This window comes from Pholis gunnellus (genome assembly GCF_910591455.1).
Source record: "Pholis gunnellus genome assembly, chromosome: 2".
Lineage (NCBI taxonomy): Eukaryota > Metazoa > Chordata > Actinopteri > Perciformes > Pholidae > Pholis > Pholis gunnellus.
In genome coordinates, this window is record NC_136536.1 from 14,543,748 (window position 1) to 14,561,194 (window position 17,447).

Below are 17,447 nucleotides of genomic sequence, written 5' to 3' on the forward strand. Positions count from 1 at the left end.
CTAACCACTCACTAGCTGTTAGGTAAGGCTAAATGTGGACATTTTGGAAATTCCCCGTGTTCGTTTAACGTGCAGTCTGTCAAGATGTAAGTGGGAGGGTTGAGGTTAGTAGTGGGTGGGGGCGAGGTCAAGTGACTAAGACTTTACGTTGCATAAAAACAAGGTCCACAACCAAGGGCGGCACAAAGCAGAGACAACAAGAGCCACCAGTCAAAACAAAGAGGGAAGCCAACGCTGAAGGAGAAACACTGGGGATTGTCAGTGGAGAAGCTTTTTTAATAATTTTTGTCTAACTGAGCACTTGTTCACTGCAAGGTTCTTAGTTTATATATATTTTTTGCAGCAATCTGTAACAGGTCTCATCATGAGGTGCTGTGCTTTAGCTGTGTGTTTCATTTTGGGGATAAGCATACAGGATGGATGGAGCCTTCCACTCAGGTCCGTCTTTGTCACCTTCCCAGGAGACATCGTCAAAAACATGACTGATACGGAGCTGGCAGAAGTGAGTAGCAGATGGTTCATTTTGTCTTGATACTCTGAAATTCCCAAAACAGCGTGCAATCAAGCTGTGCAGGGATGTAATTACCTAGACAGAGACCTCTATCGTGATGTTAATGAAAATAAGAATATGCTCTTCTGAATTCAAGCTATATGAGGGTTTAAAAGTGAGAACAAAAACACTGGGAGATACTTTTCCAAACCTAAGTTTACTCCATAAGGACCCACTCTATCCTGCTCATGATATAATCACAATCTGGACTCATTATTGTGGTTTCTCATGTTCTCCTGCCAGGGTTATCTGACGAAGTTTGGCTACATGAACACGCTGCAACGCAGCGGCTTCCAGTCGATGGTGTCCACCTCCAAGGCTTTGAAGAGGATGCAGAGGCAGATGGGGCTGGAGGAGACTGGAGAGCTGGACAAGTCCACCCTGGAAGCCATGAAACGGCCTCGCTGTGGGGTTCCTGATGTGGCCAACTACAAAACATTTGACGGAGACCTCAAATGGGACCATCAGGATGTCACGTATAGGTGAGTAGGTAGAAAGAATCTGTTAACGGACTGGATGACATTATAATGCCTGTGCTTTGTAATGCAAGGTACCAAATACAAAGAGTCTCTCTGATGGAGCTATATCACCAAGTTCCTTCACTTACATTGTCAATTATAAGTCTGAAAACAGAGTCGTTCTTCTCTTCTATACAGGATCGTTCGCTATACTCCAGACATGGAGATCTCTCTGATTGATGACGCCTTTGCCAGAGCCTTCAAGGTGTGGAGTGATGTGACCCCTCTGACTTTCACCCGCCTCTTTGATGGGACAGCTGACATCATGATTTCATTTGGAAAAAGCGGTATGTGTTTTTGCTCAATTCATGGGTGTTGTTCATATTAATGTCACATACTTGTATAATGATTTTGAACTAAACACAAGTTTAAGATCAAAAGACTGACGTGCACTTTGCTTTTCTGTTCAGACCATGGAGACCCATATCCATTCGATGGTAAAGATGGTCTTCTGGCCCATGCTTATCCCCCTGGTGAGGGTTTGCAGGGTGACGCCCACTTTGACGATGATGAGTACTGGACCCTAGGAAAAGGACCAGGTATTTACCAAAAGACAGTACTCCACCACCAACAAATAATATGAGGTTGTCTCCCCCTAGCGTTCACTTTATACATTACATTACATTTATGTTTTTTTTCTGTCCCCTAAGTTGTGAAGACTCGCTATGGTAATGCTGATGGTGCCATGTGCCACTTCCCCTTCACTTTCGAGGGCAAATCCTACAGCACCTGCACCACTAATGGACGTTCGGACAACCTGCCGTGGTGTGCCACCACAGCTGACTACAGCAATGACAAGAAATACGGCTTCTGCCCAAGTGAACGTAAGCTTGACAATTTGTTCTGCAAGGGAAACCATAGGTCAGAGGTCAGCTAGAGCATTTGCATTTGTGGCATGCTGACTCGCTTCACCCGCTCATCCTTGCCCCTTATTCTCATCCTGACAGTTCTGTACACATTTGAAGGAAACGCAGACGGAGCGGAGTGTGTCTTTCCCTTCGTCTTTCAGGGGGAGGAATATGACAGCTGTACCACAGAGGGCCGCAGTGATGGCTATCGCTGGTGCGCCACCACCAGCAACTTTGACAATGACAAGAAATATGGATTCTGTCCCAGTCGTGGTGAGTGACAGGAACCACAATTCATGAATGCTGTCTAGTACTGCCACAATGGCTTGTTATCTTACCGTTGTTATTATGTCTTTGTCTGGCCAGACACCGCTGTAACTGGTGGAAACTCTGAGGGGGAGCCTTGCCACTTCCCCTTTGTGTTCCTGGGTAAAGAGTACGACTCCTGCACAAGTGAGGGACGAGGAGATGGCAAGCTGTGGTGCGGTACCACTGAGAGCTATGATGACGACACGAAATGGGGCTTCTGTCCTGACCAGGGTGAGCAACATGAATATAAGACAAGAAAGTGGAGAAGATAAATGCTTTACGTATTTACCCTTGCCATTCGTTAATCCTTTCTGCATGTGTTCCAGGTTACAGTCTGTTCCTGGTGGCAGCCCACGAGTTTGGACATGCCCTTGGCCTGGATCACTCCAACATCAGAGAGGCTCTCATGTACCCCATGTACAGCTACGTGGAAAACTTCTCCCTGCATGAAGATGACGTTGAAGGCATTCAATATCTCTATGGTGAGGTCATGACACAGTGTGTTATCATACAAAATCACCCCAAAATGCTTGAATTTCTAACTTCTCAGCACTCTCTCTCAACCAACACTATTTTATTTTTTCAGGACGCAAAACAGGCCCTGATCCCACCCCCCCTCAGCCCGACACACCCACCACTACCCCCGACTCAGACTCTGATGAGACTGACCCTACAGATGGACCCGTTGATCCCACCACCACCACGACTGCCACCACACCTGTGGATCCCACCAAAGATGCCTGCAAGTTGACCAAATTCGACACCATCACTGTGATTGAGGGAGAACTACATTTCTTTAAGGACGGGTAAGCAAATAGTCTATTCTTCTTTGTAATATCAGCAACATAAACACAAACCAGCCGTGCCGATGTGTTAATTGTGTGTTGTGTTGATCAACAGACATTTCTGGAAGATGTCCAGCGAGAGCAATGGAGGGCTCAAGGGACCGTTTTCTATTTCAGAGAGGTGGCCCGCTCTGCCAGCAGTCATCGACTCTGCCTTTGAGAACATTCTGGCCAGGAAATTGTACTTTTTCTCAGGTAATAAAGCAACATACAGTGTACATGGGACCACTAACACTGAAGCCAAAAGTGCTAGAAAATGTTTTTGTGTTTTTTTTTTCTCATGATCATTTTCTTTCTGCAGGGACCCGATTCTGGGTGTACACAGGGAAGAGTGTTCTGGGTCCCCGCAGCATAGAGAAGCTCGGCCTCCCGAACACCGTTCAGAAGGTGGAGGGAGCTCTGCAGAGGGGGAAAGGCAAAGTGCTGCTCTTCAGTGGGGAGAACTACTGGAGGTGAGTTAAAATGATGTCTGAAGTCAGGATGGAAAGCATGTCTGTCGCTGGAAGATTTTCAGCTCAAATTCTACCAGCTCTTCTTTGACTACTAGTAGTCGTTGAGCAAGCCAGTTCAATTGTCGTTTTTTCACAACATAATCAAAGTATGTAATTCAGCTGATTGTTTTTGTCATTTGAATGACATTCTCTGCTCTTGTCAACACAGGCTTGATGTGAAGGCCCAGAAAATCGACAAAGGGTACCCCAGATACACAGATGCCGTTTTTGGTGGAGTCCCCAATGATGCTCATGATGTGTTCCAGTACAAAGGTAATTTCAAACATTTGTACTGAGCTTAATAAACTAAATTAGCATTTAACAGTAGATCGTTGCATGAAAGAATCCTTTCAGTCTTTTGTTGAATAAAATGTCTATATTTCTTCTTTAGGTCACATCTACTTCTGCAGAGACCGCTTCTACTGGCGTATGAACTCCCGCAGGCAGGTGGATCGTGTTGGCTATGTGAAATACGATCTCCTCAAGTGCTCAGATGCTTCAGGCACTCAATACTGATGAACAAACAGGGATGAGCTGGAAATCGTCTTTAATGTGGTAGCACCTACTTCTCTCTCCTGTGCAGGTGTCAGGGAGAATGTGGTGCAGTATTTGAGTATAACGTCTGTTGTATGATGCGTTTGTTTTCTGGCATGTCAAAGATTGTCCATCACTGATGTTGGCTAATTCTATAACATACAGCATTGGCCCAGAGTGAAAGCAAAGCCACGTGATCTTTGGCAATGCCTTGCCCTCAATCCGATAATCTGTGAACTGGTTGGTTGCGGTGGTCTAAAATTGAGACCCTTAACCACAACTAAAATATTCTCAAAAGCTATCTGGATTCCAGATTTGCTGATGGTATCTTTATGTCTGACAGGTTCAGACTCTTAAAAGTATTAGATTATTTTGGTATGTATAGCAATATCTAATATTATTTTTGTGTCCTAAAGCTTTTTTGTTTTGTATAAATATATTTGTTGTATTTCTGAAAATGGCTTCAAAGCCAATTACTTGCACTGGAAGACAATTTAATGTCTCCTTCACTGAAATTATTTATGTGACTGATATGTTTTGTATTTGTATTAAGTTTGTACTTTCAATGCAATAAACATTCTGTGAGAACTACATCCCACTACCGGTTGTCTTAATCGTTCACTGAAACAACTGATTAACTGACATGCACCTGGATTCTGACTCTATCACGCTCACATGCTGCATTATTGTAAATGTGAATCCATGTTCACACAACAGCAAAAACAAACATGTCTACTCCACATGTTGCTAGTAGTAAAGATACACAGAAGTAGTTATTTCCCATGTAGCCAGTAAGGATAACACGACAACGAGCTGGCAATAGAAAATTTAACTTCATTAATTTCGGCAGTAAGGATTATCTATTCTCCTGGAACAACAACCCCGGTGAACGCATATTACTCCGCATCTAATTGCGTAATACGCCTTCCTCTAAAAACAATAGTCCACTAAGTGATTATAAACATAACTTTTACCGAATATGTGAAACATATAACGACCAATCTGTGAGTAAACATACATTGTTTAAACAGGTAAATATACCAATGTTCGCGTGAACGACGACAGTTTTAAACAACAACAATAAATAAGATCCGGTTGCACGGACAGGAAGCAAGGAGAGTCTCATGGCGCCCGACTAGAAAGAAGGAACAATTATCAGTTGCTAATGTCTGTTCTATTCAGCGCGTCCACACCACGGGATACACTTCTACTCGAGCATAAACGGTAAGAATAAAGCGTGGAGATTGCTGTGCCGGAGATCGAAAACATTTTAATTTTCTTCAGGGAGAGCATTTGGGCGGTCTGCCGCAGCTGAGGCCCTCGAGGTCCCCAGTAGAGCTTTCAGAACGCCTGAGTGTAAAGCGGGGCTACTTGGTGGAAAATGGCGACGCGGAGCAGGCAGGATCAAGGGCAGCTGGGCCCGTTTAAAAGGGCTAACACACGTTGTTGTGTTGTTATACTCGACATGCCGACCTGCGTATAACTGTTCTTCACCCATGACGCATATTCAAACTGCCACTGGGACAATTTGATTTGTTTTCCAGCTTCATTTAAAAAGATACTGAGTTGACAACAATGCCTGTTAGCCAGCTAAAAGCTAACGCTAACGGCTCTGGTTCATCGTGAGCGGACGTTGGTTCCCGCAGTCTCTAAATAACTTCACTGCTGTCCAGGGCTCATGTCATTCTACAAGTATAGGCACATTTGACCAGTCGAAACGTTAACTGTGCTCCCCCAGAACAGATACCTTTAATTCACACATACGTCGACTTATTATAACTTGGCTAACGTTTATTTAAGTGACTTATGCGGAGAAAAAGCTGGAGCTATCAGTTATACGTTGTCCTAAATAAACACAGTTCTGTACGTTGATCACCAAGTGAGGAAAACTCAACATCCTTCACTGAAATGTAGGAAACTACCTATGCGTAATGTAATACATTTCACTGAGCTATTCAGTGCAGTAGAGTAGAAGTATACACTTTCAGAAAATAGGAAGTGTCAGTAAATCAAAGTTGTGTTCAAGTTTATTTTAGTAAATGTACTCATGTTACTTCCCACCCCTTGATAGAAATAGTACTGTTAGCTATTTTACACTTTGTTTACATGTGCACACATGTATCACAATCTAAATAAAGACCTCATAAGGACAAACATTAACTGTAAACTGCTAAATTAAGAGACTTTGAATGTATTTATTATTACTTGAGTTACTTTTCCAATATACAGTATATCCTTGCACATGTTTGAACAACTTTCAGTTTTCCTTCCAGGATCTCTGCAGGTCTCAAAGTTGTTATTATTTGCTTTAAAATCCATACCTAACTTGTTAATCTAGTGACAAAGTATCCAGGACCATGAAACATCTTAATTATTGCAAACTCTCATAACACTAATGACGAGAGTTGTGTTCATCTTAACACAATGAACTTGCAGTTCTGGCCAATGCATGCCTAAATGTGACTTCAAATTGATAGCTAATTTGTGTTTGATTTTTGTGGATAGTCATGAATTCGGAGGAGAATGAGGTGGAGAGCAGCAGTGATGCAGGTCCCTCGGGGATGGAGGAACCGTCTGAAAGCGGCATGGGTGTGGAGTCATCGGAGGCCATGTCTGCGGACAGCAGTGATGCAGCTGCCTCTCATGCACAGGCCCCAGAATCTGACTGCCATGTGGGTCAGAGCTCAGAGGGACTTGTGGTAAGCATTTTTTAAATACAAAAATGATTTTGTGTGTGAGAAAACAGACATATTTAAAAGAACAAAACCAGATTTAGCAGTTGGGCTTTTGTCATTATAGTTTCTTGATGTTGCAATCATGTTCTTGCCCCCTCCCTGTCTAGGTGTTTGCCTCAGAAACCAGCTCCAGTACAGACGTCAGAGTTTCATCAGTCCACCTCCCAGACTCCTCCTCAGTGGCCCAGTCCACCAGCGTGTCCAGCGTCTCCACAGTGACTCAGTCAGTGCTGGTGTCTGAGTCAGCCCAAGTACTGGTCCATTCAAGCGCTGCATCTGAAGGAGGCATGATGGTTTCTGACTCAACTGCTTCTACCTCGTCAGACCTCGGGTCTGCCATTGACAAGATCATTGAGTCCACCATCGGCCCTGACATCATGAATGGTATTTCCGCTGACACTTTCTGTTATATCATAGGCGGAGAAGCTTTTATGTGGTGTCAGTTTGATTATTTTACCATAATGTAGCAGATATCTGATCTTGTCTACTGTTCTTCTGTTAGGCTGCGTAGCTGGGACCAGTGCAGAAGATGGAGGTGCAGAAACAACCCGGTATCTGATATTACAAGGACCAGATGACGGTAAAATTGCTATTGTTATCGCTAACTCATTATGTCTTCACCCCATTTCAAAGCATTGTGAAAGTTAATGAGACAATTACGAACATGTTTAAATTAATAGTAACAATATACTGAATGGGATGTTACTCAGACAACATTTATTTATTGAGTAGATACAGAGTTATTTAACTATTCCATGTCAACTTTATTCTAGTCCTCGAACAAGTGAGTTTTTATTTAGTTCATTTATAATCCACTTATGTTGATGACACAGTATGAGAATAGTTTTTAGTGTGTTCAATCCATCTACATGTATTTGTCTGCTATAGGGGCTCCTATGGTAGCCCAGATGTCATCGTCGGCCCTCTCTAATCGTATAGCCATAGAAGCTCTCGCTGAAGGGCCCACGTCTACCTGTCTGGACCAGGGAGACCTGCAGGGCAACATTGAACCTGATCAGCCTGGTCACTCTGGTTACCCAGAGGACAGCAGCAGTCAGCCTGACCAGCCCCAGCACTCCCACCCCTCCCAGTATATGGACTGCAGTGCAGACGGTCCAGACCAGACAGGGGGGTCTTCATCTTCCTACGTGGAGTGTTCAGGCGAGGAACCCGACCAGACACGCTCCCAGTCAGGTTTCCCTGACTACAGCGGTGATAACAGTGACCAGGATCTGCCTGGATATGTCGAATGCAGTGGGGCTGACTCAAACCTGACCAGCCGACATCACTATGTGGTGGAGTGCAGCTCTGGGTATCTGGAGTGTGGGGTGGACGAGGGAGAGCAACCGCATCATTCACGCAGTTACATTGACAGTAGTGAGGACCACGGGACCCAGACAAGTCGGCAGTACGAGGCAGAGTACGGAGGAGACTGTGTTGCGGCTGCAGACTCTGAGCAACCAGGTTGTTCTCAGTATGAAGCGAGAGACGACGACGACGATGATGATGACGACGATGATGACGATGACGAGCGGAACCAGGATCCAGACCAGCCGCAGCACTCCCAACAGCAGCCGCAGCACTCCTGTTACTTGGAAAGCAGCAATGGTCCAGAGGCCTCTCTCTATGCCGATGACAGCTCCTCATCAGACCACCCTCTGGCAGACACGGCAGGTTCAGGTGGGCTTCCTGAGGCATTGGAGTGCAGCGAGAGCCAGCCTGGGGCCTACATCAGCAGCAGTGGGACATACACCTCCAATCCAGAGTCTGGATCTGAGCTGCCCCAACAATACTCACCCAGCCAAGAGGAGCCCCAAGGCTCCCAGGGGCCTCAGGATGAAGCTGGGCTGGTCAGAGAGATGGAGACATCAACAGTGGCAGAATGCTCCGGACACAGACCGCCAAACCTGGCTGAGTTGGAGGAGATGATGGAAGTAGTGATTGTACAGCAGTTCAAGTGTAAAATGTGTCCTTACAAGAGTGCCTCCAAAGACACACTAATTAACCACATGAGAGACAAACACTTCAAACATGCAGGTAAGTTAGTACGGTTGACTATGTATCATGAAGACATATTGTTTTGACTTTAACTTCTGATCTTTTTGGTTCTCCGATTTTTGTGAAAACTGTAAAACTAGTAATAATAGTATTTCTTTGTGGAATGATGTGTGGTGTCAGGGGACATGTCAAAGAAGCGTAAACGTGGACGGCCTCCGAAAAGTGAGACGTTTGCCCGTCGTCGGGCAGAGAGGGAAGAAGCTGAAGAGAGGAACGCAGCAAAGGCGAAGGCTGCTCAGCCCCAAAAGGCAGAAGAAGAGGAGGATGATATTGTGGATGCTGGTGCTATTGATGATCCTGAAGGTCAGAGAGGAAGATTTTCACTAAACCCCATTGCAGACAAACGTTTCTGACTTAGTGAACCAGTCAAAGGTGAAATAATCATATTCACTTTCCCTCTCTCTGCTCCTTTGTTTACATCCAGAGGACAGTGACTACAACCCTGCAAACGAGGACTGCAACGGAAGACCACCTGCCATCATAAAGAAGCCCGCTCCTCCGATCTCTTCCTCCTCTCAGGGGCGTCCTCGACGTAAGGTTGGCCGTCCAAGGAAGTACAGCCTTCTAGAAGAAGGCTACAGCAGCAAAGGTTAGCTTTCAGTTTTGACAAAGTAAAGCAAAAAACAGCCCGTCACTGTACCGGAGAGCCTACACATTCTTGTCTTTCATTGGTTTGTTACAGAAGCAGAGAGTATTGCTAAGAAGCCCAGGGTGGGTGCGGATGCTAGTGTACCTGAAGAGGCAAGCTCCTCCGGGCTAAACAATGGCCCCGCTATAGGGACAGATGGAGACACAGCTGAGGCAGTAATAAGCCAATCAGACTCTGAGAACAAAGACCCTTCATCCAACACACAGCCAGAGGAATTCTTTGAGAGGAAACGCGGCCGACCCTCAAAGCGTTTTCTTCGCAAGAAGTATAAGAAATATATAAATCGAAAGTGAGTATCAAATCATTATATAGACTTGTGTTACAAATAGTATTACATAACATTACAACAAGCTAATTGCTTCTTTCCCCTCATTTTCTTACAGTCGGTACTATAAATCCCTGAAACCGCTCCTGAGACCTCACAACTGCTGGATCTGTGGCTCACGCTTCCTCACTCAAGAAGACTTGCACTTCCATGTGGACTCTCATGAAAGCAATGACCCAGAGCTCTTTAAGTGCCTACAGTGCAACTATCGCTGCAAGCGCTGGTCTTCACTCAAGGTCAGTTGCAAGAAAGCAGGTCACAACATTTGGGTTAACCTCAGTTTACATGCATGTTTGCACGGTGCCCAGAAAGTCTTGTGTGCTGTTTTGCAGGAACACATGTTCAATCATGAGGGCACCAAGCCGTTTAAGTGTGACGAGTGTGATTACACAAGTGTCTACAAGAAAGATGTCATTCGCCACTCAGCAATCCACAACAAAGACAAGTAAGTAACTCAGTCAACATACAGCACATACACAATAACTTATTCGTTATACAGAACATTTTGCAGTTTTTAAAATCATTTTCATTTCCATCCTACAGGAAAAGAAAGACAGAGTTGGTAAGATATTTCAGGTCTCCAATATTTGAATGATGGTTAAATGCTAATTAGCATGCTCATGGTGTAATGATAATATTATGCGGTCGTGTAGCAGAATTACTTTCAAGTAAATGTTATTGTTTTTGTGCTCACTCTTGCAGGTACCAAAGGTGTCAGAGTTCCTCTGCCCTGTGTGTCACAGGGTTTACCCCATGCAAAAGAGACTCACCCAGCACATGAAGACCCACAGCTCAGAGAAACCACATATGTGTGATAAGGTCAGATGATAAAAAAACATTTAATTACACTAATATTTGAAGAAAAAAAAAGAGATTATGGCACGGAATATTTTAGGTGGTTACAAGCAGTCATAGGACAATATGGAAATTGATGATCCTGACAACATCCTTCTTAGTGAAAAACAAACAATCTTAAATAAGTTAATCAGAAAATCCAAGTCTCCACATTGTTTACATGATAATTATATTCTATATTCACAAATATCCAGATTTTGGACATTTTGACACTTATTGTGACTGTTTTTATCGCAATCCGTTTCGCGTTTGAGAAGTGACAACTACCGGTAAATACAAACAATGTAATGATTTTACATGCATTATCTGTCGAGCTTACATTATATTGTGCATTTTTTCACTAAATTAGTGTACAGAATCTCTGGACACCAGTAACCAATTTAGGATTCCCTCTAAAGATATTCTTGATAAGGTCAATAGTTCTAATGATTTTCCTGTAAGATTGTTTCTCCTGTAAGATGCTTATTTTTGTCTCCCTTCCCTCTTTTAAAAGAATGCATGATTTAATGTATAACGATGACAATCTTTACAGGAAAGTGAGTGCACTCATAGTTCTATGGATTTTTTAAAATCTTCTTCAAAGCTCTTGTTGAAAATCTCTTTCTGTCTTTGTAGTGTGGCAAATCCTTCAAGAAGCGGTACACGTTCAAAATGCACCTGCTGACTCACATCCAGAGTCTTGGAGACAGCAAGTCAGTATTTTTATTCCATCTCTTTTATTTTGTCTGTATTTCAAAAGCATGGATGTAACAGACTTGTCTGATCAGCAATGTGGCCTAGAATATGCCTTAATGAATCAACATTAGTCATTTGTTGTTGATGTTAGTAATAATGATATTATCACAATGATTAACTCTTGGATGTGCATGTGCAAGGTTCAAGTGTGAATTTTGCGATTACACGTGTGACAACAAGAAGCTGCTGCTCAACCATCAGCTGTCCCACACCAACGACCGGCCCTTCAAGTGTGACTACTGTAAATACTCCACTTCTAAAGAGGAGTTCCTGGTCTCCCATCTGGCCATCAAACACACAGGTCTGTGTGGCAGAAAGGCTTTCTTTAAGTTTATTCAAGATGAGTATGTTCACCTCATGAATGCAACACTGTACAACACCTTTACAATTAACACTGTCTTCTTCAGGGGAGAAGCCTTTCTCCTGTGACATGTGCCACTTCACGACCAAGCACAGGAAGAACTTGCGTCTACATGTGCAGTGTCGCCACCCTGAGACGTTTGACGAGTGGTCTGTGACACACCCTGAGGAGCCTGTCAGGAGGCGCCGCAGGCCCTTCTTCACGCTGCAGCAGATAGAGGAGCTCAAACAACAACAACAACAACAACAACATGATGACACACAGGATTTGCAGAACACTATTGTGAGTCTGTTTGTGGTTTTCTGTTATTTATCTCTGGCCCACTTTGGATTTTATTTTAGCTTGTGTTTATATTTAGCGGTATTTGGACATAACTGTTTTTTTTTACCCGCCTTCATTAGGTTGCAGTGGATTCTGCGACACTACAAGCCATGCAGGGTATGGAAAATGCCTCAGTGACCCAGGACGCAATGGGAAACACCACCATCATCTATGAACAAGGTCAGTCCTCTTTTTATTCAGGAGACATTATTAGTATTTCTGCTATGTCACCATCCTACCGACTGGGGTACACACAGACCGACAGAGGTATACTGTTTGTCATATCTCACCGCTACTTAATTTTAGCATTCCAATGTTTCATGACTTTGTCAATCAACTTATCATTTTTAATCAGCTTTTAATACCAATGTATTGGTATCTTAGGGGGTGGGGGCCCCAGTCAAAAGCACTTCATTTTGCTTATGTAATTTTAATAGACGGACGCATTGTCGGAACCGCGCATCGCTCGATGAGTCCAGGGAAGTAAAGAAGAGCTTGGTTGTATATTAGAATATCCATCATCCAGCAGCAAAAATGTTACTGCAGTCAGTGACCCTCACCGCCTGTAGCGGCTCGTTGCGGACGACGATCTCAACAAAGTCCGCAGAGCCCTGAAGCCAATTAACTGTAACTTTCCTAAAATAATATTCTGTTTTTCTGCAGATGACATTAAATACGTAGCTAATTATGTTTTGAGAAAATTTTTTTCACATTTTGCTATGATGGTTGTTATTTTTCAGTAGTTTTTTCTCGGGTTCCAGATTCGGTAGTCCTTGTTTTGTTACATATGTTGGTAGGATAAGAGGACAAATGCTGACTTCTTCACCATGTGCTCCTCAGTTGAATCCAGCGACCAATCCGCCCAGAATGCCCTCGACCTGCTGTTGAATATGAGCAATGCCCGGGAATTGGTTGGAAACGCCTTACAGGTTGGTGCTCATCAAAAGATTTCATTTTACATCAGCGGGTTACATTTATGTGGAAAGCATGTTTGCCTTTTGTAAATAAGATAAATGATGTCATGATCGTGCTCCTCAGGTGGCGGTGCTGAATTCAGAGGGCAAAGCTTTGGAAAAGGGCATGTGGAGCACGGTGACCACATCATCGGGCCAGGCACAAAAGGTTGTGACCTTCCACGTGTCTGAGAACGGTGAGACGGTGCTACAAGAGGCCTTCGAGGCAGCCACCTCTGAAACAGGAGAGCTGACCCAGATTGCCATCGAAGCCTACGAGAGCGGAGGAGACTTCAGCGTGGTGGAACAGGCGGCTGAAGAGATCCACAGCCCTGAATACAGGTAACTTAACACACCGGATGTAATCTGTGGCTACAAGCCGGACATTGGCCGCCTATATTCGCCTCCCCTTCAGCTACTTACCTGTTACCGATTTGCAAGGGCACCATCGCTGCATCCTGTGCTTAGACATTTGTAATTGGTTTGAAGAAATACAAACAAACCAGAGCCTTTTTTCCTCTTTCGTAAAATGATGCCTGGAGCCAGACCTTTTTTTTAGTGCTGACACAGCACTGTGGAAATAAGTCTGGCTATGTGAGACTACATAACACACAGTGTGATTCTTTTTCTGATTAGGTGGGACAGAAGTTTCACTGGAAAACACAGTCACATGACTACTTTATTTATAATGAGCTTGAATGTAGGATTATTGATGACCTTCATGATCTCGTCTCAATCTATGTCTTTGCAGTAACGATGAGAGCAGTCCTTCTCAGGCTGTAGAAGACTCCGGGGCAGAGAGCATGAAAAGTGACAAGTACTACCTAACGTCAGCACTGCCGGATGGTGTTCTGCAACAGGTGGAGGTAACTGCGAGCGATCAGCTGTTTTGGCATGTAAAGCTCTGTCTACATCGTGTACCCCTCCTCTCTGACTGTGTCCTTTGTTTTCTGTCAGCTGAGCAGCGAAGCTCCAGCCTCTCCCTCTGATGTGAGCTCTCCCGGTCAGAGCACCAAGAGGTTTTCCTGCCGAATATGCATGGAGTCTTTCCACGGACGCTCTGACATGGAGAACCACAAGAGGGCACACTTGGACCCCAACACCTTCAAGTGTCCTGATTGTGATTTCACCTCCACATCCTGGCAGGAGGTCAAGGTGAGTCTCTTTGAGTTGTGCAGCACTGTCTTTACACTTTTTTTTAATCTTATGAAAAACTCATTTGTTTTTATAGCAAAGGCAGACAGTGATCACCATTTAAAGTCATAGCAACAAAAGGGGGCAGTCTCATGAATAGCTCATCAAATAAAGTTTTAACAGGGTGAAATACTACATAGGGGCATTTCCACCCTCATGTGTAATTTTTAAGTCATTTGTATGTGTCAGTCATTTTAAAAGCATTTCTGTTTTGAATCCCTCTTTCTGAAGGCTCACATGGAGCTGCATTCCTACTTGCGCCCTCACAAGTGTCCAAGCTGTAGCTTTGCCTCCAAGAACAAGAAAGACTTGCGGCGACACATGATGACACACACCAATGAGAAACCGTTCTCTTGCAAACTTTGTGGTCAAAGGTGGGTGTGAAACTAAGGAGCCCTTATACAAAACAATTTGTATACATTAGACCGCAAAGTGGTTATGGACAGCTACCGATGTTAATGTGGTTTTTTTTGCCCAAAATCTCAGGTTTAACCGTAATGGACATCTAAAGTTTCACATGGAGCGTCTCCACAATCAGGATAATCCTGCTCGCAAGAGCCGTACCCCCACATCTCAGCAAACCATCATAGTGAATAGTGACGAGGAGGCCCTGGCCACACTACAATGTAAGGAACACAAATAATATGAAAATGAATGATTTAGTGGCAAACAAAATCACAAAAATGTCAAACTTGATTTGTGTGTTTTGGTGTGTTTTCTAACAGCCTTACAGGCACATCAGACAGTGATCACTCCAGAGCGGTTGCAGGCCCTAGGACAGGAGCACATCATTGTAGCTCAAGAACAGGCACTATCAGACCAGGTGCCAACGTTCACACGATGCTGGACATGTTTGTAGATTTGTTCTTTTTGCATACAGAATGTAGGCGATTTTGTTTTGTAACTAAATGCATTAATTTCTGCACTAATCAGGAGGAGGGCACATACATCCAGCAGATAACCACCATAGATGGACAGACAGTTCAGCACCTGATGACAGGAGAGAACCAGGTGACTGAGGTTAGAGCCATTTTGTAGATTCTACTGTTAATATTTATTTCAGAGCCCTTATTATATATTTTAGCTTTCATCTCAACTCATTCGTCCTGTTTCAGGTTCAGTACATCATCTCGCAGGATGGCGTGCAGCACTTGCTCCCTCAGGAGTATGTGGTAGTAGCTGATGGCAACCACATACAGGTCAGTGCGTTGCCTCATAATAAGTCTCCATAACTGAAGGATACATGCAGTGTTTTTGAGGTGATAAAGTCATGTTCTAACTGCCCTTTTGTTCCTCAGATGCCAGATGGACAGATCATCCAGTATGAGCATGACGGGACCTTTCTGCAGGAGCAACAGGTGAGGCTGAGAATTTGATCACTCAAACTTGACAAAGTGAGGCAGATAACCTTAAATGCTCTACAGTAAGAGTTTTTGTTTTGTTTTGACAAAAGCTCATTGCTCCATGTTCTTTGTGTTTAGATTGCTGTAAGCCATGACGGTCAGATCCAGTACCTTCCTATGAGCTCGGAGCAACAGATGATGAATCCTGAAGATCTGGAGGCCGCAGCCAACTCTGCTGTCACAGGTCGGCTCTCTTAGGGAAAAAATTATACTTTACTTGTTTTATATTCAGTCCTCCTCTACACTGGTGGGTTGTTTATTTACCAAATTGCCTGTGTTCAGCATCAAGCATTTTTTTCAAAGCACACCACACATTTCTAGGTTTATAAATGACATTTCAACTGTTGACTTCCTCTGAGTTCACTTTGCTTCTTGGAGTGTTGTTCAGAACTGCTCTGTCGTTGACTTCACAGAAGTGAATAAGTATGCGGTCGTAACGTTAGTATATCCAGTATCCAACAGCAGTAGTGATCTGCAGTCAATGAGCTGCAGCTTGTAAAGTCCTGCTGCAGACGTCAGTCCGCAAAGCCCTGAAGCCCCACTGCTGCACAGAGAGCTGTTAGTTTGTTTGTTCACTTTATTCATATTGAACATACTCTGCATGTCCTTTGGTCCATAGCAATACACCCGCCAACTGTGAAGTAGATCCGATAAGTGTTTCTTGAGACATACGCACACACAGACAGAAATTCCTTGTTTTAAGTTAGATAAAAAAAGAATAAGAAAACACTAATGTTGGTGTGCTGTTGATCACACCATTGAGGTGTAACAATGACTAATGTCTCTGCAAATTCAAATGCAAACCTCAGTGAAGTGAATGGAAACATTGCTTTGGAAAATGGTGAACATACATCCTCCATAGATAATGGGCTAAAACATACTGAACCATGGCTGACTAGTTTTATGATCTTATTCATTTTAGATAATATTAAGCTTGATAATAACATGAACCATGAAATCGCCGTTATAATGAACACCTATAGTAACTACATTGCCAACAATCTTTGTTCTTGTAGGCGTAGCAGACACAGCCATGGCTCAGACCCAGACAGTCTACACTGAAGCTACACCTGAACAGCTGGAGCAGCTGCAGCAGCAAGGCATCCACTATGACGTCATCACCTTCACAGAGGAATAGACGGCTTCTTAAACCTGCTGGGAGACAAATGACTAGAAACCACTATGAGCTGACGAGTACCGTGACCTCAACTTATTTATGCATTCAGCTGGCTGTGAACTAAAACATCATCTCCTCCACACTGTCGCCTGCTCGGCGGCAGTTGCACTGTTCAATGAGATCAACAACTTTTTTGTACATTCTAATTATTGCTTCTAACTTAATCATAGGGGCTGTGTATTTAAGAGTTAATTTAGCAAGGTTGGTCTGTTCTGTAATTATTAAAAAATATTCTTGTTTACATGCCTCAACTGCATCCATTTGCAAGACAATGTTATCAAAGAAGATGAAACGCTTACAACATGCTTTAGAAAAGCGTCCAAAGGAACATTTTAGGTTTTGAGTGGGGTGAAAGGAAAGGGGAGTGATTGTTTTTGCTCTGTTATAATAATGTTAATTGTTAGAATGCCACAACATTCTGTTTACTAAATATGAATATGTACATACCTTTTGCATTTGTTTTCTGTTCTGCGATGGAGGATATGTTTTGATTGGGTGAATATGAAGTGTTTAATAAGCTGAAAGCTGACACCAAATAAATCACTTTGTGTATACTTGTGTATATGTTGTCATGTGTCCATAAATG

General features: G+C 43.5%; 2 protein-coding genes across 3 annotated transcripts; both read left to right on the plus strand.

The window, feature by feature from the left end:
• The first annotated feature begins 204 nt into the window (after nt 1–204).
• Nucleotides 205–4,680, plus strand: mmp9 (matrix metallopeptidase 9). The gene is made up of 13 exons (XM_079169427.1): nt 205–502; nt 794–1,032; nt 1,207–1,355; nt 1,479–1,607; nt 1,719–1,892; nt 2,016–2,189; nt 2,283–2,456; nt 2,552–2,707; nt 2,812–3,031; nt 3,126–3,265; nt 3,372–3,522; nt 3,731–3,834; nt 3,953–4,680. The coding sequence occupies exons 1-13, from the start codon at nt 365–367 to the stop codon at nt 4,075–4,077; spliced, it is 2,073 nt and encodes a 690-aa protein (XP_079025553.1). The 5' UTR covers nt 205–364; the 3' UTR covers nt 4,078–4,680.
• A 540-nt stretch (nt 4,681–5,220) lies between these two features.
• LOC306709173 (zinc finger protein 335-like) lies at nt 5,221–17,423 on the plus strand. Of its 2 annotated transcripts, none has more exons than XM_079177226.1 (28): nt 5,221–5,319; nt 6,601–6,794; nt 6,938–7,214; nt 7,333–7,410; nt 7,719–8,867; nt 9,009–9,191; nt 9,313–9,477; nt 9,571–9,826; nt 9,921–10,098; nt 10,195–10,307; nt 10,406–10,424; nt 10,565–10,681; nt 11,333–11,409; nt 11,593–11,753; nt 11,860–12,095; nt 12,215–12,314; nt 12,975–13,063; nt 13,173–13,429; nt 13,839–13,953; nt 14,045–14,242; nt 14,513–14,655; nt 14,768–14,907; nt 15,007–15,104; nt 15,215–15,301; nt 15,397–15,480; nt 15,580–15,639; nt 15,763–15,868; nt 16,701–17,423. In XM_079177226.1, exons 2-28 carry the CDS (start codon nt 6,603–6,605, stop codon nt 16,820–16,822), a joined length of 4,800 nt encoding a protein of 1,599 aa, XP_079033352.1. In that variant the 5' UTR covers nt 5,221–5,319; nt 6,601–6,602; the 3' UTR covers nt 16,823–17,423. The 2 variants fall into 2 exon arrangements, with proteins under 2 accessions (XP_079033352.1, XP_079033353.1); XM_079177227.1 differs by having other exon boundaries at nt 15,215–15,292.
• The last annotated feature ends 24 nt before the right edge of the window (nt 17,424–17,447 follow it).